Source organism: Lepidochelys kempii, chromosome 3 (assembly GCF_965140265.1).
Source record: "Lepidochelys kempii isolate rLepKem1 chromosome 3, rLepKem1.hap2, whole genome shotgun sequence".
In the NCBI taxonomy this organism is placed as follows: domain Eukaryota; kingdom Metazoa; phylum Chordata; order Testudines; family Cheloniidae; genus Lepidochelys; species Lepidochelys kempii.
In genome coordinates this window covers 5,957,951-5,978,728 of record NC_133258.1, presented here as the reverse complement: position 1 = coordinate 5,978,728, position 20,778 = coordinate 5,957,951, and the positions used below count along the sequence as shown (strand labels likewise).

The 20,778-nt window shown below is 50.7% G+C and overlaps 1 protein-coding gene across 8 annotated transcripts in view; it reads left to right on the top strand.

Moving 5' to 3' along the window:
- EFR3B (EFR3 homolog B) overlaps nucleotides 1-20,778 on the top strand; it is a 153,394-nt gene that overhangs the window by 74,580 nt on the left and 58,036 nt on the right. For all 8 annotated transcript variants that reach the window (XM_073335563.1, XM_073335564.1, XM_073335560.1 and 5 more), the window contains one exon: nucleotides 8,322-8,472. In XM_073335563.1, coding sequence (XP_073191664.1) covers nucleotides 8,322-8,472 — 151 coding nt within the window. The remainder of the gene's footprint in view (nucleotides 1-8,321; nucleotides 8,473-20,778) is intronic.

Here is a 20,778-nt window from a genome sequence, read left to right as displayed (position 1 = left end):
GCTGGGGTCATGGGGGTGAGCCCAGCCCCTTGCCCTGAGCGGCTCACGGCAGGGGGCTGGAGGGGATATTCCCTGATTCCACCCCCTTCCCCACGGCCCTGTCCCCACCTCTTCGCCGCCTCCTCCCTGGAGCAGCGAGTGTGCTGTGGGTCCCCTTCTCCCCCTCTCTCGCAAGGGCCATCAGCTGATGAGTGGCAGGGAGGGAGAGGAGGGGGGGAGGAACCCAGCACGCTGGGGCAAGAGGCAGGGGAGTGGGGAGCTGCCCTGCAGCAGTAGCCGGCAGGACCAAGCTTCTTCACCCTGCCCCCGCGGGGTGTGTGTGTGTGTGTGTGGAGAAGAGCGGGCTGGGGCGGGCAGGATTTTTAATGGCACGCTGCTGCCAGGGCAGCTGGGACCCCGGCAGGCAGCAGCATACCATTAAAAATCGGCTTGCGTGCCATCGGTTGCCGATTCCTGGTCTAGATAATACATGGTCCTGCCTCAGTGCAGGGGACTGGACTAGATGGCGTACTGAGTTCCTTTCCAGTCCTACATTTCTGTGGTTCTAGGATTGTAAGATTCCACCCCTAGGTACCAATTATTACCTTGCTCTAAGGCTCAGATTAACATCTTTCTGGGGCAATATAGAATGGGACCTATTGAAGGAAGAGAAACTATTTCATTTGTTCCCTTGACGTTGCAATTTTTTGGCTCAGCCAGTTGACTGGATTCTATATTCTTTCTCCATTTTTCTCCATCTGTCTTTTATGCAGTGCCATGTCTGGGACTTGCATTGTTTACAAACCTATTCCGTTGGTAGCAGAGCAGTTGCTAAGACTAGACAGCTGCTCTGATTAGAGATGCCAAGTGCTGGAAGAGTGCAGAAGGGATCACTCTTTGAAATAAGGGAGAGATTCATTCTCTTTGCCTCAGGAACAAACCCAAGACTGACAAATGTATCTTAACGCCACAGTGCAGTGGGAAGTTCAGTTTGGCTTTCGTCCTCTGGGAAGAGGGGGCAGAGAGGTGCTCCTAAGAAGTGAAAAAGTTGAAAAACCCTCAGTCTGCTATGAATCAGACATCATGACTGACAAGACACCCCAAAGCTTTGCCTGATGTTATATACATAAGTGGCTGCTAACGGGGCTCTGCATGCTACCCAGAAGAACGACATGAAGAGAGTCTGACATCTGATGCGAGACTTTCTGGGCACTGTTTTTCCTTCCCCCTCTCCCCCCACACCCTCCCAGTGGTACAGGCATGGAATTGACTTAGTGCATCAGTTCATTCCCTGCAGAAGGGCAGATCTCAAGTCTTTCTCTAATCCCTGAAGTCAAGCTCAGGTCATCACCAGTTGGAATTGATGTGCTTCTTCAGACCAGCATCGTGCTGTGACCTAAACTCAAAAGCAATGAATTGTCGGTCCAGAATAAACAGCCACGGGAGAGCTGCAGAATTTAATTTGTGTTTGCTGATCTCCCGCCTTGTAAAATGAAGTTATAGTCCTTTTAAAAAAAAAAGAAAAAAAAATTACAGAATCCTTCTGCAATGGTTGTTCATGCTAGTAGCCCCGCGGGGTGACCTCTGTGATCTGATTTGCTTGCACTTGTATTTTCCTTAATAATTCTCTAGAAATTGCTTGTTTTTTGAACTCTCCTGCAATTGAACCCAGCAGTTACTGGCAGGCAGCAGGTGTCAATCACACCCCAGGACTTCCCAAGTCCCATTTGGCCCTCTGGGCCACCGCTGTGTTCAGTTGTCCCCAAAACAGACTTTCAAATACTGTAACATATGGTTCAGGACACCATTTTTAAAATACACACAGTTGGGCTCGGTATCACTGTGTTCCACACCAGCGTGAATAGGAGTGTTTTTTCAATGGAGCTACACTGGTCTAATACTGGGGTAAGTGAGAGTGGAATCAGGCCTGGTACCAACTTGTCAAACACACACCTTCCTTATGTGAAAAGAAAAGGAGGACTTGGGGCACCTTAGAGACTGACCAATTTATTTGAGCATTTCCAGCACAAATCCAGGGTTTAAACACCAACGTCGGGGGGGGGGAGTAGGAAAAAACAAGGGGAAATAGGTTACCTTGCATAATGACTTAGCCACTCCCAGTCTCTATTCAAGCCTAAGTTAATTGTATCCAATTTGCAAATGAATTCCAATTCAACAGTTTCTCACTGGAGTCTGGATTTGAAGTTTTTTTGTTTTAATATTGCGACCTTTAGGTCTGAGATCGAGTGACCAGAGAGATTGAAGTGTTCTCCAACTGGTTTATGAATGTTATAATTCTTGACATCTGATTTGTGCCCCCCCCCCGACGTTCGTATTTAAACCCTGGATTTGTGCTGGAAATGGCCCACCTTGATTATCATACACATTGTAAGGAGAGTGGTCACTTTAGATAAGCTATTACCAGCAGGAGAGTGGGGTGGGAGGAGGTATTTTTTCATGCTTTGTGTGTATATAAAAAGATCTTCTACACTTTCCACGATATGCATCCGATGAAGTGAGCTGTAGCTCACGAAAGCTTATGCTCAAATAAATTGGTTAGTCTCTAAGGTGCCACAAGTCCTCCTTTTCTTTTTGCGAATACAGACTAACACGGCTGCTACTCTGAAACCTTCCTTATGTGCTGTTACCAGGACCCCATGTGCTCCCTGATTTCGTGGCCTTGGCATCAGCACCAGAATCCACCCTTTGAGGCAACTGCATGAACTAAGCCTGGCACCCTTTGGGGAGTGCAGGACAGCAGAGGGGTGTCTGTCTCTGGGGGGTAGCTGGCTATCTACTGCCGTTTTCTCTTCCCCTGCAGGTACATGTCTGTAGCAAGGTAGCTGGCTTTGCACGTTGTATACAGTGCATCTTTCATTCACACCCCGTCCACCTTTTTGGGGGGGCTTCTGCTGGTGTCTTATTAGCACAAAGGCTAAGTGCAGCTAAATGTCTCTGCTTGCAGACAGACCCGTTGTAGTTGGCTCAGATCTCTGCTGTTGCGGCGCTCCATTGATCAGCAGTTCTGCGCCTGGCACCAGTGTGCAGACGGATTTTTACCACTGTATAAATCTTTAGTATTTCTGAAGGTGGAAGGTTAAAGTCTATTGAACAGTAACTCATTTATTCTGGCTGTGGGGGGCTCTCCGTCTCTCTCCTCGGTGTGTTTGGGCGTTCATACTCAAGGCTGTGCGGTACACTTCCTAGTTTCCTTTTACAAAGGGATTTGGTGCATTGACATATTTAGCAGCTGATCGCCTGTTCGCTTTGTCCGTTGTTTCTGAGGGTGTATTTTTTTCATCTGCATCATCTTAACATTCAGGCAAGGCGGCGACCCATGCAAATAGAGCCTCCATCTGCAGATTATTTTCTGCTCGTACTAGAAATCTTTGCTTGGAGATTCTCTTCCTCTGTTGCTCGTCGTTTTCCCCCTTACAGAGCGATATGGTCATTGTTGCATGTGACCAAGGCTACCAAATCTAGGATCTTTAAGGAGTCAGGACATGAAATGTACATTAGCTGTATTCTTGTATCCATGGTTGTCTTGGCTGCTTACTGGACCTCTATGTGACACGGCCTATCCAGGTGGGACTCACTCGGCCATCCTATGTCTTCCTTTCTTGTGACCTTTTTCTAACTCCGAGTGAATTGGAATGGAGTGGTTTTTGTTTTTCACCCTCATCTCCTCTCTGAAAGCCAAGGCTAATCTCTGCTGAATGAAGAGAGCCTCTCTCTAGAATAATATGAATAGTGCTGGGTCATGCCCAGGGACACACTGAGATCAGGGCCCTGTGCTAGGCTCTGTACGGACCCAGAGTAGTACATAACCTTTGCCTCTGAAGTGCTTACGATCTAAATGGAGAGGCCAGACAAAGGGTAGGGGAAAGGGGTATGATAGATGAATGGCGTAATCAACGTGATGGTACCATGAGTTTTTTGGGAGGTGGGTGGTTGGAGTTAGGAGGGGATTAGGGAAGGGGGTGAGGGAAGGTAGGAAGGGGCAGGTGTGGAGTGATGCGGCGGTGAAGAGACTGTGAAGGAGGAGGTGGGAGCAAACAGCCGATCAGCCCCAGTCAAAACTGTAGTAAATCTCATCGTGTCCGTGGAGCTCCATCTCTGCTGCTTCTGCAGCTGCTCCCCGGCTTCCTTCTTGGCTGGCTCCTCCCAGCCCGGTTTCCTTTCCCCAACACCTCACGGCTTGGGGGAAGGGGTGCACTGCGGGCATCCCCCCTGCTCAGTCTGGATCTTGTGGTTAATGCTCCAGGACAAGAGCCAGGTGCTCCAGGAGCTACTCTTGGATCTGCCACGTGCTTTCCATAACTCAGGAGGCTGAGTGAACTAATATTTGTAAAGTCGTTTGGGATACTGGGCCAGACGCCCGGCTGGCGTAAATCAGCGTAGCGCCGTTCAGAGCCGCACTGACATACAGCAGCTGATGATCTGGCCCAAGATCACATCCTGATAGGGGCAGAGCCGGGAATAGAGGCCACTGCACTTGTGAGGAGCCTGCTGGGTTCTTGTTTAAATGGGGCAGGCCTCATCTTTTACATGGGGAGGTGGCCCAGGGGGCTGCTGGTCCGAATGGAACGTGGCCCACCGGAGCCCGCAGCCTCTTCTGGCATCAGAGGTGAGGCCCAGGCTGCCGGGGAGGAAGCAGTGAGCTAGTGGGGTGAACCCATCAACAAACCCACACCTGTCTCGGTCCACCAATAGCTGGGGGAGTTCACATTCCCTGGAGGCTTCATCACCCTCCGAAGGAGCTGCTGCTCCGGGATTGCCTGTATTCCTTCTGAGCTGGCTGGGCCCTTATGGGCCGAGGACAGCACTCACTCTGCCCTGTATGTCTGAGGGAGATCTAAGGCGTTAACGCTCTGCGGGCCAGGCCATTAGGCTGCTCATAGCCACACTAAGTGCATGGGCAGCACTGTCTGCAAGTCCCTGCGACCCTATTCTCCTTTCCTAGGGTATGAGTAACTCCTGTTCAAGCTTAGGGGAAGGGCTCCTGTCATGCTGCTAGAGAAGAGGAACAGTGGTCCAGTGATTAGGGCTGTAGCCTAGGGCTTTGGAGACCTGGGTTCAAGTCCCTGTGTTGCCAAAGACTCTTTGTATGACCTTGGGCAAGTCATTTAGTTGCTCTGTCTCAGCTTCTCCATCCGTACAATGGGGATAACACCCTTCCCTGCCTCATACGGGGGTTATGAGGATACTACAGTGATAGGAGCCATATAAGGACCATCGATAGAGATTGGGGCCCGCAGAGTCCAGCTTGGAGGTTGCACTGATCATTGCCAAGCGCAAACAGCTTGGGAGGGTGCTGACTTGACTCTGGGAGACAGAGGATTTTCAGTGTGTTATGATTTTAATCAAATCTGTGATGCAGCACCTGATGCCAAACATCTGTTAGCTGAAGCCAGAGGAGCAGGACCCTGTCCTGCAAAGAGCCAAATAATTCTCATTACGTGCTCCGGGGGGGCAGGCTGTGTTCAAAAAAATATCCTGCCGGGCTGGGTCACATATGCGAAAAGCAAGAGCCCTGATACCAGCATCTGAGAGATGGAACAGGGACGCTCACGGAGGCTGTAATAATGCCTCTCACTTACTGCAAAGCATGTTGCTGACATTAGCCAACTCATCCTCCCAACAGCCCCAGAGGGTGAGGGAAACTAAGACAGCGAGGTGATGGGACTTGCCCCAGGCGACACATGGGGGCTAGTGTCTGAGGCACGGTTGGAAATTACAAACTCTTGGCTCTGGGGCTTGCGCCCTCACCACTAGACTGTCTGCTGCCAGAGGTCTGGAACTAGATCTGCCTTTCCCACACGTGCCTTCCCCGTACATAAACCTTTTCAGTGGGCTGGCTGACTCTTTTGATCAGGTCATGGGATTTTAGTTGGTTTCACTGGGGTAACTCAGAAGTCCAACAGCTGTCTGGAAAGCCCAGTTTTGTTTGCCAGTCCCAGGTCCATCTGGTAAGACTTGAGTCTGTCTGTGAAATAGCCACTGAGGGTATTGGGACAGATCCATTGACTTCAATGGAGTTACGCTGATTTATACTAGCTGAGGACCTGATTCTCTGTTGCGAGTGCACTTTAATTTGGGGAAGGGCAATAAATACATTTCTGGGGCAGCTCACTCCTTCCACGACTGCAGGGTCCAAAGGCTGCTTGGCCTGTCTCTTTGTCATATAACTAGCCAACCAGAGAAGTAATCCAGAGCCATCTGCAGCCTGCATGCACAGACACCTCCAGAGCCGCATCAAAACAACCAGATTCAATTTGTCTTGGAAACCAAATGTGACACAGAACAAATTCTGAAACTGGAACCTAATCAGGCAGCCTGCACGGTGGTGTGTGTCCAATAAAGACTTATTCCCTGATGTTCGCAGTCTCTCCTTCCGTCTCTTTTCTCCTGTTCAAATATAGGAGCATTAGAAAAGAGATTTAATAAGTTACCTGAAAAGACCTGCAGTGACAACTCACTGCAAACAGTCCGGTGAGGTGCCCTTCTGCTTCTCCCTCCGGTGTTCGTCCTTGGAGCTGAGACGCACCTACCACGCTCATTGACATCAGCGAGTGGCGGGGGCCTGACCTTTGTGGGGATGCTGTCGGTGTAAGATGCCTGATGTGGAATTCACCCTCTCTTATGATCCATCAGAGCTGGGGGTGGTGACCGGCAGCGCCAGGGACACCTTTACCCAGGTATTTTCTGGAAAATCAGGGCTGCCTGGAGAGTTTTCTGGCTACACGTGGGGTGCAAGGGCAGCATTACAGATCTGATTTAGTTGAGTCTCTGCGCATACAATGCACTGACTAGGTTCATAGATTAAAGGCCAGGAGAGACCTTTGTGATCCCGGAGTCTGACCTCTTGTCTATAACACGGGGCAGAGATCTTCCCCACAATAATTCCTTTCGAACTAGAGCATATCTTAAAATAAATTAAATAAATAGATTTAAAAAAAATCCAGTCTTGATTTAAGAATCGCCAAGTGATAGTGAATCTCTGCAACCCTTGGTAAGCTGTTCTAATGGTTAATTACCCTCCCTGTTTTTAAAAAAAACCCACGCCTTATTTCCAGTCTGAATTTGTTTAGCTGCAACTTCCAGCCTTTGGATCACATTAGACCTTTGTCTGCTAGATTCCCTGCTCTAAAGACTGTGCAGTTGAAGATGGAGAAGACATGGGGCGAGTCATTTGTAGCATGACTAGTACCAGGTGATTGTTTCCTGCTGTTCTTCATCGGGAGGAGGCAAAGGGTCTTTTCGCCTCCAGCAAAGAGATCCGAGTCCAGCCGCCGGTGCTCGCAGATGTTCAGCTGGGGCAGGGCTCTGAGGCATCACTGTGGGTGGTGGGATGTCTGACTTCCCCCAAAGTGCTCTATTTTGCTATCGGGTTATGCTCCCTCTGCCCTGCCTCCTGTTGCGGGGCTCAGGATATTGTAAAAGACCAAAGAGCCTGTGTCCCCATGGACTCAGCTGTAAGAAGACAACCAAGCAGGAAGACTGAATCCGGAATCGGTTGAGTAGCTTTGGAAAACACTATTCAGAGCCTTGTTCTGTTGCTGCCTCCTGGAGCTCTCTGGGCCTTGTGGGGCTGTTATTCCTAGAGAAATGAACGTGTAAAGAGAATCATCGTATTGCTTTTCCGAGTAGCTCTTCCTGCAGCTTATTCCCCACCACAAGTCCTCTTAACCCTCAGTTTGCACCATTCCAGTTATTTCCCCAGCAGCCTCTTGCAGAGTAATGGGTGCTGGGAGCAGATTAACCCTTTCAGAAGCAAACGTGAGGTTTAATACAAATTGCCCATAATGCTATATTACTGCCTGGGCCAGATCCTCAGCTGGCGTAAATCAGCAGGGCTCCATTGACAGCTGAGGATTGGGCCCTGTGCTGTTGTAGCCTCCAGAGATCTTCATACGCAAACATTAATGACGACAAAGGGTCCCGTGGCGCCTTATAGACTAAGAGACATATTGGAGCGTAAGCTTTCGTGGGTGAATCCCCACTGCGTTTTCCTCCAATACGTCTGTTAGTCTATAAGGTGCCACAGGACTCTTTGCCACTTTTACAGATCCAGACTAACACGGCGACCCCTCTGATACTAAACATTAATGAATTAAACTGAGGATCTGATTCCTTCACGGTGTGTTGTGCAGTAAGCCTGCTTTACGGATGGGGAAACTGAGGCATGGAGGGGTGAAGTGACTGGCTCAGGATTGCACAGTGAGTCAGCAGCAGAGCTGGCAGTTGACCCAAGGGTTCCTGAGACCCAGTCCTCCTGCTCTAATCACTGGGCCTCCTTTCCTACAAGGTGAGTTACTTTTGCAATATGCCGTTTCCCTCAGGTACGTGTGCATTGCCATGGAAGCCTTGGACCAGCTGCTAATGGCCTGTCACTGCCAGAGCATCAACCTGTTCGTGGAGAGCTTCCTGAAGATGGTGGCGAAGCTGCTGGAGTCCGAGAAGCCCAACCTGCAGATCCTGGGTACAAATTCTGTAAGTAGCAGCCTTGGCAAGGCCGAGCCTTTCGTCGTATCTTCTCGTGCAGAATGGTTGTCTTCCTCCCCCTCCTCTGACCCCCCTCCTTTTATAGTGATCCTTTGCAGAGTAATGAGATCCTGGTTCGATTCTGCCTGTTCCAATACGCAGGGGCACAAGAGCATGTTCAAACACTAGCTTTTTCCCCCTGGAGAGCCAGGTTCAAGCCTTGCCCAGATCACAGTGCCGTGGATCGTGATCTCCTCCTTCTCTAGCCACATCTCTGAACCACCGTGTGTGTCAGAAAATCTCCGGTTGGGAGAGGCTCAGGCTCAGGGGGCTGCAGGCCAGGGTGAAAGGGCATGAATAGGAGCTGGGGCGGGGGCAGAGCTCGTGACGAGAATAGCCGGAGGGCTGTGGATCAGGATTGAGGGGCATCATCAGAGCTGTACGGGGGGAGCCCAGGACTGGGAAAACCGTGAAAGTCCCAGTGGCTTTCCCCACCCCATAAACCTAGTAGAGGGAAATAGCTCGTTCTGTGCTCTGGAGATCAGTAAGTGGAAGAGGGGCACAGGTGGGGGGTGGTGAATGGCGGGTCGGGGAAGAGTGTGTGTGCGTGTGAGAGAGAGAGAGAAGTCAGAGGTGAGAGGCAGAGAAAGAGACTGAGGGGTGTGGAGTGAGAGAGACAGGGAGGCAAAGAGCTGGAAGGATGGATCCAGTGAGGAGGTGGGAGAGGCTGATGGGATGAGAGTGGGAGAGACCCAATGGGGTGAATGGGTGTGGGGGAAGGGTAGGAGGAATAGGGGTATCAGGAGAGGATGAGATCGGGAATCAGTAGCAGAGAGGGGGAACGGAGACATGGGGAGGGAGCTGTTGAAAGCGGGAGGGGGATTGAGGGAAGTGGGTTGAATTTAGGGGATGGAATGAATGAAGATGGGACAAAGAGGGAGGGAAGGGGCTGTATTAAGCATTAAGCTTGTCCTGGGTCTGGAGGACACCAAGGGGCCAGTGCCCAAAGCTCATGGCCCTACTGAAATGGACCTTTATGGGGCGAGGATTGGGTTTGTCCCTGCTGTCGACCTGCCAGCAGCCCCAGGGGAAATGTGGAGCCTCTGTCATTTCTGTTGCATTCTCACCCTGCAAGTGGCGTCTGTGTGAGCGGGGTCGGCGCGCTGGCAGAGGGGGAGACGTGGGGTGAGAAAGACGGTGCCTACTGGTGTTGGCTTTCTGTGGCTGGGATTGTGCAGTGTCCAAAAGGTGAAGGGGCCTTAAAGGGATATGGTCACTTAGGGGAAAGTTTGCAAAACTGGCCACTCTTTTGGGATGCATCAGTTCTTAGGAGCTTCTCCTAAGCCAGCTAGGGCCCGATAATCAGAGGTGTAGGGCACCCGCAGCTGCCGTTGCCTTCACTCGGAGTTGCTGCAATATTGCCAGCCTAAGCATTCAAAAATCTGTAGTCAGGTCCACAGAAATCATGAGACGGAAGGAAAAAGCATTCTGTCTCCTTTCCTCTTTGAACTTTTAGGTCACATTCCGGGCACCTCTTCAAGTTGCTTTTTCTGAAACCCTACGAGCCAGAAACATATTAAAAAAAAATAAAATAAAAAGAATGAGTTTCATGAAATAACGAGACTCCGGGACTTGGGGCTTTTTGGGGGAAGAAAAAACAAATCTAACAAGTTTCATGATGCAGTCACAAGAGTTGGCAAGGCTGTTGATGGGTACCCAGTGCCTCTGGAAATCAGGCTCAAGGTGTCTGAAGTTGGCCACCCAAGAAATCCGTGACCATGTGTGGGCTCAGAAGTCAAATTTAGCTAAAAGCATGCTGAATACAGTGAAGTGAGACCAGTTAGTCTCCCTGGCTGATTCACATGCTGCTGATCTCACTTCACTGTATCCAGCATGGTCCAGTGGATAAGATGAGCAGGGGGTTGGACTAGATGACCTTCTGGGGTCCCTTCCAACCCTGATATTCTATGATTCTATGCTGGGCTAGGACGTCTGAGACCTGGCTTCTATTCCCAGCTCTGCTAAGGATTCCCTGTGGGACCCTGGCTGAGGCAATTCTCTGTGCCTCAGTTTCCCCAGTTTCTGTACAAGGGGGATAATACCATCCACTCTGGATCTGGAATAAGTTGCAGGGGACAGTGCTGCAGGGTGCGGCTTGACCTTGGTCCTCTTTCTTTGGACCCTGCTCTCCAAGCTTAGCAGAGTCCTTTGCCTGTGAAATCCCAGCTGAAAGGCTCTGCTGATGGCTGGTCTCTGTGACCAGAGGAGGGTCTTTCCCTTTGTGTTAAGCTGTGACAGTCCTAGACAAATCCCAGGCTGGGTTTTCATGCTCCGTGTAATGAGCTCTGGCACCCAAGACCCGCTGGGGGATTGTTTAGAGCTCCGTGCCTCTGGACAAAGGCTGAACCATGGAAGGGAGTTGTACAAAGGAGATTCTTAGCAGCAGCTTTATATCCAGAGAGAGCAATGTCAGCTGGAGCAAGTTTAGCCCAGCTGCTATGGCTCGCGCCTGGAGGGGCTGCCTCCCTGCATCTTGTAGCTACGGGAAGCTGGCAGGGTCACAGCTGCAGGAGCGAGCAGGACAGACACTGGCATAGCAAGCCCAGCTGCCAGGATCAAGACCCCTTTCCTTGGCTCAGTCTGTTCTGGTAACTAGCAGGCATGCCGGGGCACTACTTCTTCTCCCAGTCCTTAGCTAGTATTGCCCAGCGCTGAGTGCTGAGAATCAGGACTCCTGGGTTCTTTTCCTGTCTTTCCTCCTGATTTGCTGTGTGGCCTTGGGCAGTCACGTCACTGCTCCGTGCCTCAGTTACCCCCTCTGTAGAGCGGGGATCGTCTCGTTGCTCAGCCCTGCCAAGCTCTTTGAGATCCTCGGATGAATATTGAGCGCTCACCATGAACAATTCTGAACAGCAGGCAGACTCGGTACAAATCATGCTGGGTTCATGTGCAGTTTGTGAGCAGAGAAAGGGCTGAATTAGACAGCAACTGCATTTGCAAGAAATAATTTTGGTCAGCTCAAGTATGTAACATTACCCCCATTCTACAGATGGGAAAACCAAGGCACAGAGTGGTGAAATGACTTCCTCCAAACCACACAGAGCGGAGGTCCTGATTCACAATCCCCTGCTCTAACTACTACACGTGCTGTCTCCAGCTGGGTAACTGCTCGTACAATGGCTCTTCATACGTGCGTTTGGTGGGACAACTAGAACTGCTTATTGGTTGCTTCATTTCTCTGGAGCACTAGGTTTATGTGACAGTTAGTTAGGCTTTTGAAGACCCTGTGGACCTCTTGGAACCTGGCTTGATGGCTTCAGCATTGCTAGTTATAATCCTTTAGGCAGCGGAGACCCGTAGCTTTCTCTGGCTTAGCCATGTGGGTGGGTGACTGTTTACAGCTCTCCTGTTTGAACTCTTGTGGATGCATCTCAAAGTTCCTGGCTTGAGACTTGGCTGTGTAATAGACCATCCTCCTGCTGGATGGGAAACCCTGCTCTTGGGTTACGGCCAGCGGCTGCATCCCAGCTGGCAGGCAGGGCAGCTCTGTGTTGCAGAACAGAACGTTCCCAAGACCAGCGTGGGTTATAAATATCGCCACATAAAAACCGGAGGCACAGTCAAAAGCTTTCACACCCTGTTCTTCAATGATGTTAATTGCTCCAAATTGAAAGTGATGGGAAACTGCCATGGCGCATCCATCAGCAGAGCTATTAATCCACAGACATCAGAGAAGCAAGATCATTGATCGGTCGAGCTAAGTTAGCATAATGCTGCTGTTGGCAGGCTGGCACTGTCTCCTACTGTAATGACTCTGCCCTCAATAGCCACTGGATGGGAATCCTAGGATAGAATTATATTCTCCCAGTAATAAAGCGCATATCCGTTCAGGGAAAGGAGAATCTCCACTTGCTGTCTTAGGCCTATGACACACAGCTGAGCTGTTCTGGGTCCATCCAGTAGAGGGCAGTGATCTTTCTTCCCCACCCCCCAGTTCATTCTGATACACTGTAATACAGAGCACTCTATGAGCAGTCATTTCTTCACATCCCTGCCTCCCTACCTCTGTGGTGTCATTCTGCAGGTGGGAAAACTGAAACACCGAGAGGTTAAGTGTTTCTCCTTAGGCTGCAGAAGAAGTCCATGGCAGAGCTGGGATTAGAAGTTGGAAGCTCCTTGCTCCCCGTCCAGTGTTTAAAGCATTCAGCAACACTGCCTCCCTAAGTGAAAATTGGAACTCTGTCCAAACACCTCCTAACCTTTAGTGGCTCTGATAAACCAGAGCATGGATCCCAGGGCCCCATTGTGCCAGGGGCTGTACGGACATGCAGTAAAGAGATATTTCCTCCCCCAAAAGGTGGATGAGGCAAACTGCATGGGGCTTGGAGGCAGAGGTGAGGGGTCTGCCAAGTGTGTTCGTTGGACCTGTGGGAGTCTCAGCTCGCCACCTGCCCGGGTGTTGCGCAGGCCATGGGAGAGCCATGGAGGCAGAAAGGAAGTGAGAGACGACAGACCTGTATTTCGGTTTGTGGCAGCAGCAGCCACCTCCCCTCTTGGGCCGCCTGGAGCGTAGTGATTTTAATGGGAGTTGCTTTTTCACGCTTTTTCAAACGTTCAGCTTGCCGAAGGATTGGAGGTGACAGTCGTCAGCTGCTGGGCTCCAGACATTTCATCCCAGTGCTCGCGCTGTGCCGATCAAACCCTCCTCCGTGCTCACTCGAGCCAACAGGGAGCTGTGAGTGAGTGGGAGGATCAGACCCAAAAGAAAACACTGGGTCTGTCTCAGTCCGGTTCCCCTCCCAGATGCAATGGGGACCGAGCAGCCTAGGATGGAGGGGTAGCAAGTGGGACCCTGCCATGAGCCACTTTGTGGAAAGGAGCGGGGTTTATCAGCAGCTGATCTTTTAAATGAGACGGATGGCCCCCGTAGGCGGGAGGCTGATTGTACCTGGGAAGCATGGAATCACTACTGGAACATGGCCTTCGCAGCCCCGTTCCCTTCAGTTGATTTAATGATGGATTTCGAGGGTGCCCGTGGTCGGTAATCAATTTGGGAGAGTAAAGGGGAGCCACAGAGTCCGGTGAACATGAGGAATATCCATCCAAAGGCACAATGAAAAACACTGGGCTCAAGGGAAATTCACTGCTGCTGAGCAGGGCTGGATTGTCATGCCTGCCAACCGGAGGGTCAGAGGCTGCTCTTGGTTACTCCGGTTACAGGCTCAGATGCTGCTCTCAGCTACTGTAGTGTTAATCTGAATCCCTCCGTTAATGTTAATCTCAATCCCTGTGCCAGCAGGCCAGCTGCCTCCCTCAATCCCTTCCTGGCCTGGGGTTGCTCTGCAGCAGGCCAGCCTCAGTTTCCCCCTCTTCAGGGCACTTAGCCACGAGAGACTGTGTGGAGTTTGTAACGCCAGCCCTGCCTGGGAACGGGTGAATAACAGAAAGAAATAATTTGAGACCAGGTCAGGGAGGTAATATCTTTCATTGGACCAACTTCTCCAGGTCCAAATAAAGTCCACCAGCCAAGCATCAAACTTCACAGTCAGCCATGGGGCCTCCTACCATATCTCTTCTTGGGTCTCAGTCTGCTCTTCGTGAAGCTGTTGCGCCCAGCTGGTGTTTAGCCCTCTGCCTCTGGCCTCCCTTTCTCCAGGTTAGGGTCTCCTGCAGGAGCTTCCTGCTCACAACTGGTCTCCTTTACTACAGTTTCCTCCTCCTGTTCCCCTCTGGCTCATTATGGGGAGCTCTGGCCCTCCATCAGAGAGGCTGCCTATGAGGCACAGGTGGGCTGGATCAGTTCCCTCTTACAGGGTGGACCTGGCCCTTTGACACCCTCCATGGATTTCAGAGGAGTTGCTGGCACAGCTGAGATCAGAAATTGGACCCGGAGTCTTCTGTGTCTATACAGATCAGGTTCAGCGTGTAGATCAGCTACAAACATCTCCCCTGACGCAGCCCCGGGCCAGTGTGAGAAATGCGGGGCGGGGAGAGGATCATGAAAGCTGTCCCCGCCCGTTCATTCCTTGCCCGTTATTGCTCCAGCCGCGCAGACCGTCTGCAATAGCAATCCAGATTGTGAAGCAGGACAGTCTTGAGGAAGAATTGCCTAGTGGTTAGAGCAGAGGACTGAGGCTCACATGCTGGGGTTCTGTCATTGACCCTGGCTTGGAGTGCATGTATGGTGCGTATGTATCGAAATGTCTTAGGAATAACAATGGGCGCTGAGGATTTGGCTACTGCCTGGTTTGTGGTATTTCCCTGTGGTTTTTTTCAGTGGTCAGTTGCATTGCTGGCAATGAACTCTTAATAAATTTATTCCAGCTACGTTCTGGTCTGACTTGAGGGGACCCTCTGCCTGCCATGTGGTGTTCTGCACTCCATAATTCAGAGGAACGCTCAGGACAATTTCTGCAGAGAACCTGCTGTGTGCTTGTGTTGGGAAATGGGTAGCGGTAATGAGATGCTTCCTCCTCTCTCTGCTAAGGAGAAACTGTTTCAGGTGCAGGCTTAATTAAAGGGTATTGTCGCAAACAGTCCCTACTGTAATGGAGCTAATGATGGAGACGTGAGGATGCTGTTTATAGACAGCCAGGCTGAGTCACACCTGTGAAATCTTGTCTTCGAAATGTCTTCCCTTCACTGAGTCACGCGTTGCTAATCCCCAAGACTGATCATTCTCACACGCCCCCAGTGGGGGGGCTCGTTCCACAGCTCTCTCGGATGTGCCCATCTCAAGGCATTTAGCAGAGATGTGTGCAAATCCTGTTATTGCTGTATCCCTGAAGGCCTCCATTCGCCCATGCAGATTCTGCACCCTTGGGGAGTCTCTGTAGTGCAGAAATCCGGCTCAGACACATGTAGAAGCCCCAAACCCTCTCTCATCCACGCACACGTGCCTGCATTCCCCTTAGCACGTGGGCTTGCTGGACGGGGCATAGGTGCCAACCCGTGTCCCAGCCTGCCCACTTTGCAGTGAGGACATAAAGCTTGTGTTCTGATAGTCCACCAGTGCTATCCCACAATTCCCAGGGCCTGCTTGTTCCATCCCTTCTAGATCCCAACTTCCTACTTGCCTCCTATGCGTCGGAAGCAACTTGCTGGTTGAAGTGCAGCTGTTTGGTGTTTAACCCCACACGGACGGCTCAGCTTTGCACTCTGACTCTCGTGTAACTCTGCATAAGCAGGTCCCCTCTCAGGACTCGGAGGTCCTAGGGTTCAGCAGAGATATGTGTGGGTCCTGTTATTAATTTTGCTGCGTTTCTCTACTGAAATCGGCGATGGTGCTCGGTGCTGTACGTAAAGGCTTGAGCCTCCAGGAGCTTACAGTGCCGTTCAGATGCATGCATGAGACTTCCAATAGCTGTCGCGTGTCAGGGGTGTTCGCCTGAGTTTGGGGCGACGGGGGTTTGGGGGAGAATCCTGCGGCGGTTTCTCAACACGACTACCCTGTGAGATAGGGAAGGATCGTTATCCCTGTAGTATAGGTGGAGAAGGTGACACACAGTGGGGAAATGATCTGCAGAGCCTCAGCAACTCGGAATTAGAACCCAGGAGTCCTAGTGACCCCACCTGCTTGAACGGCGAATGTTTATTTAAAAAACCGTATTTGAAGTTAGTTCCTTGAATTTTTAATAATTTAACTCATAAAAAATTTCCAGTGTCTGTCAAAGCTGATGCTTTGGTCTTTAGGTACCTGTCTCTGGCTTCTCCTGCTTTGGAAGACTTTGAAGTATGCGTGACTGGCGACAGCCCCACTCTGAGCCCAGAGACGCTGCTGGGTGTTTCCAGATATGCTTCAGTCTATGTACAGCAGAGAAAGAGCCTCATTACAAACCACAGGTCCCTCTGCACTCTCAATGGTTGGTTTGAGCCTGGGTCGCCAATACAGTTAATCAGGGACTGCTAATGGCTGGTGGAGCCTTTCATCTACAGGTCACTCGCTCCAGTCCATCTCGGGGCAGGCAAAGCACAAAGCGATTCCGATCTGATGTCTGTCTACTGGAGTGAAATGTGTGGTTGGTCTGAGTCTAGGTCCCTATGGACAGATGTTGCCATCCCAATTTATTACGTGTATTAAGGTAGCATCCAGAAGCCCCCCATCCGATCCGGGTCCCATTGTGCTAGGCGCTGGCTAGACAGACAGAGGGAGACAGTCCCTGCTTTCAGACAGCTCAGTCTGCAGTTGGCACCATGTTGCAGCCCTGGTTGGCAGGCAGAGCAGAGGGGCCACAGATTGAGTGGGCCCTGGGGAATGTTCTCCTTTCTCAGCCCCAGGAAGAGGCCCCTGCAGGCCAGGAAGGAGGCAGATTGGCAGGAAATGGGCAGCAAGCAAGAAGCTCCGCTGCCTGTCTGTTGTGCTCTGGAGCTTTTCAATGGGGCATCTTTTGGGAGCACTAAATGTCCCCCTACTCTAAAACAAACCTTCTACCCAAAAAGGAGAGGCTGCAGCCAACGCTGCCGGTGCCAGCCGCCATTGAAGGCCTGGGAGCTTTAGGATTCTAGGGTGACAATCAAGGGAAACTAATTAAAATCGGTTTCTTCCGTTGGGATAACTAGCTCCTTCGCTGGCGGGGGGATGGGCAGGAGCATCCTTCCCAGTTCTCTCACCCCGGGGTCCAAGTCTTGTCCCATATCAGCACATGGATGTGTAGTAAGCTAAGCGGGCGGCTGCCTTCTTCTGCAGCCAGTGGTATAAGGTTCGTTATATAACACTGCTGCTTTTCCTGGTAAATAATGGAGGCATTTATAGGTTGAAAGAGGGTCCCTTTTTTCTGGGAACCGTTCCCAATGCGGCTGAGCCAGCTTGTTGGATTGCACAAAGCCAGTCTTTCATTTCCTCTTTGGATCTGACATTTTATTAAGAGAGCAAAAATCATGCGCCTAGAGGCGAATCAGTCCCTTCTGCCCGTGCAATGATCTGAACACCGAAGATAGAGGCTGAGCAAAATGTGCAGATGATACAAAACTACTCAAGAAAGTTTAAGTCACAGGCAGACTGTGAAGAGCTACAAAAGGATCTCTCAAAACTGGGTGACTGGTTAACAAAATGGCAGATGACATTCAGTGTTGATAAATGCAAAGTAATGCACATTGGAAAGCATAATCCCAACTAGACATATAAAATGATGGGGTCTAAATTGGCTGTTACCACTCAAGAAAGAGATCTTGGAGTCATTGTGGACAGTTCTCTGAAAACATCTACTCCATATGCAGTGGCTGTCCAAAAAGCGAACGGAATGCTGGGAATCATGAGGAAAGGGACAGATAACAAGACCGAGAATATCGTATTGCCACTATATAAATCCGTGGTGTGTGCAGATGTGGTCGCCTCATCTCAAAAAAGATGTATTGGAGTTGGAAAAGGTTCAGAAAAGGGCCACGCAAATGAGGAGGGGGATGGAACAGCTTCCATCTGAGGAGAGATTAATAACACTGGGACTTTTCAGCTTGGAAAAGGGGGATATGATAGAGGCCTATAAAATCAGGACTGGTGTGGAGAAAGTAAATAAGGAAGTGTTAATTACTCCTTCTCATAACACAAGAACTAGGGATCACCAAATGAAATTAATAGGCAGCAGGTTTAAAACAAACAAAATGAACTTTATCTAACTCATTTTGGAACCCTGTTATACTTTTTCCACACAACACACAGTTAACCTGTGGAACTCCTTGCCAGAGGATGTTGTGAAGGCCAAGACCAGGGGTCTCAAACACGCGGCCTGCCAGCTCCCCATGGGCCCCCCCCAGCATTTACCTAGAGTGGCTCCAGCCAGGCATGCACCGGGGGCATGGCAGGCTGCCTGCCCTGCCCCTGCGCCGCTCTGGGAAGCGGGAACCTGGAGGGGGCCCAGGGGTCTGTGTGTTGCCCTGGCTGCTCCTCCAGGTACCTCCCCTGAAGCTCCCATTGGCCGCAGTTCCTCGTTCCTGGCCAATGGGAGCTGCGGGGGCCGGTGCCTGGAGGCACGGCCAGGGCAACACACAGACCCCTGGGCCCTCTTCCCCCCCGCAGGTTCCGGCCGCTTCCCAGAGCGGTGCAGGGACACAGCAGGCACGGAGCCTGCCCTGCCCCCGGTGTGTGCCGGGCCAGAGCCTGCCCCCTGAACTCGCAGCCGAACCTCCTCCTGTACTCCGCACCCCTGCCGCACCCCTCCTGAGCCCCCTGCCATACCCTGCACCCGAGCCTCCTGCTGCACCCCAACCCCTCCTGGGAATGGGAACAGGGAAGGGGTGGGAAGAGGCAGGGCAGGGACGGGGTCTCATGGAAGGGATGGAGCGGGGGCGGGGTTGGGGAAGTGGGGGGGTGGGTGGGTGCCAGTGATGCGGCCCTCGGGCCAATTTATTAATCCTCATGTGGCCCTCGTGGTCATCTGAGTTTGAGATCCCTGGCCAAGACTATAACAGTGTTCAAAAAAGAACTAGATAAGTTCATGGAGGATAGGTCCATCCATGGCTACTAGCCAGGATGGGCAGGGATGGTGGCCCTACCCTCTGTTCGCCAGAAGCTGGGTGACGGGATGGATCATTGGGATGGATTATCTGTTCTGTTCATTCCCTCTGGGCCACCTGGCATTGGCCACTGTCGGAAGACCAGATACTGGGCTAGATGGACCTTTGGTCTGACCCAATACGGCCGTTCTTATGTTCTGTGTTGTTTATGCCACCAATAAGACGGACAATTTGGACACTGTTCTCCCAGCAGCCTCTCAGGATAGGCAAGCAGAGAAAAGAAAAAGAATAAAGTCTAGCTGCACCTGACTGGTGGGGGGAGAGAGGAGGACTTGAAGTGCTCACTTTAACTTCGAGTTGCCATGGTGATGGGCACTGTATTAGAAGCTAGATAGACCTAGCACACTTCAGAGGTAAGTCGTATTCTCCCCGTTTTGCAGATGAAGGCATAAGAACGGCCGTACTGGGTCAGACCAATGGTCCATCTAGCCCAGTATCCGGTCTTCCGACTGGCCAATGCCAGGTGCTTCAGAGGGAATGAATAGAACAGGGCAATTTTAAGTGATCCGTCCTCTGTCATCCAGTCCCAGCTTCTGGCATTTGGAGGTTTAAAGACACCCAGAGCATGGGGTTGCATCCCTGACCATTTTGGCTAATAGTCATTGATGGACCTATCCTCCATGAACGTATCTAGTTCTTTTTTGAACCCTGTTATACTTTTGGCCTTCACGACATTTCTGGCAATGAGTTCCATGGGTTAACTGTGCGTTGTGTGAAGAAATACTTCCTTATGATTGTGTTAAACTTGTTACTTATTAATTTCTTTGGGTGACCCCTGGCTGTTGTGTTATGTGAAGGCGTAAACACACTTCCCTATTCACTTTCTCCACACCAGCCATGATAAAACCGTAATGAAAGCAAGGGAATCTGAAATAGAAGTGATGCATAAATGTCTCTTTCTGGCAGAGGGAGTGGGTCTCTGCAGTCTTCATTGCTTTGCTAGTGGACAGATGGTAGCTTGAAGCATAGAGCTGATGTGCTGGCTAGAGGCTGGATGTCAGCTCCTGGAATGAAGCATTGCTAGGAGCCTTCTTCCATGAGCAGTCGCTCCTCTCTGGCTGATTTGCTGTGTTGCGCTAGTAATTAGGACGGTTTTGGAGATAGCTTTAAGTGGTTGGCTGTAGAGTATCCCTTCCTGCCTCACAATGCCATCCAAACGCGGCTGCTACTAACAGAACTCTTGTGGCGATGTAAAACTTGCACGTGCTGGCGGATCATGATCTGCCCAGTTGTATAGGTGCAGCATAGTATGAGCCCAGGAATTATCTGTCGGGCTACAGTAGCCAAAACCTCACCAGGGAATTGGTTGTGCCTGCATTTGGAGAATGGAAAAATAAAGCATGTGGGATTGTTAGCAAAAAAAGAAAATGTCAAGGACTCTGCCTTTCCCTGGGGAAAAAATAAATGCAATGTGTATTCAAAGTATCACAGCACTGGTAATTTTCTAAGATGTTTGTCTGAGATTACAGTCAGGAAAGCAATGACCACCTTCTCTTCATCGTAGCTACTTGCTAGGTGCTCATGTTAGATACCAGTGCTTGCAATTTTATCCTGAGTCTTGTGGTATTTGATGTTTTTCTGAAAGCTTCAGGTCCTGGAAAGAAACTGCAGAGACTGTCGGCTAAGTCTCTAGCCTTCGTGGTTGCAGAGAAAAGCTTGAAAATGTGACTCTCAAAGGCCAGATCTGTAGATCTGCTGACTTTACTGACACAACAAGTTTTAACTCTGGCTAGCCCCGCTGAGGCAGTGCGGCTATGAGTTGGATTCTGTCAGCAGCAGCAGACTTGTCAACTAAGTTCTGCGGGC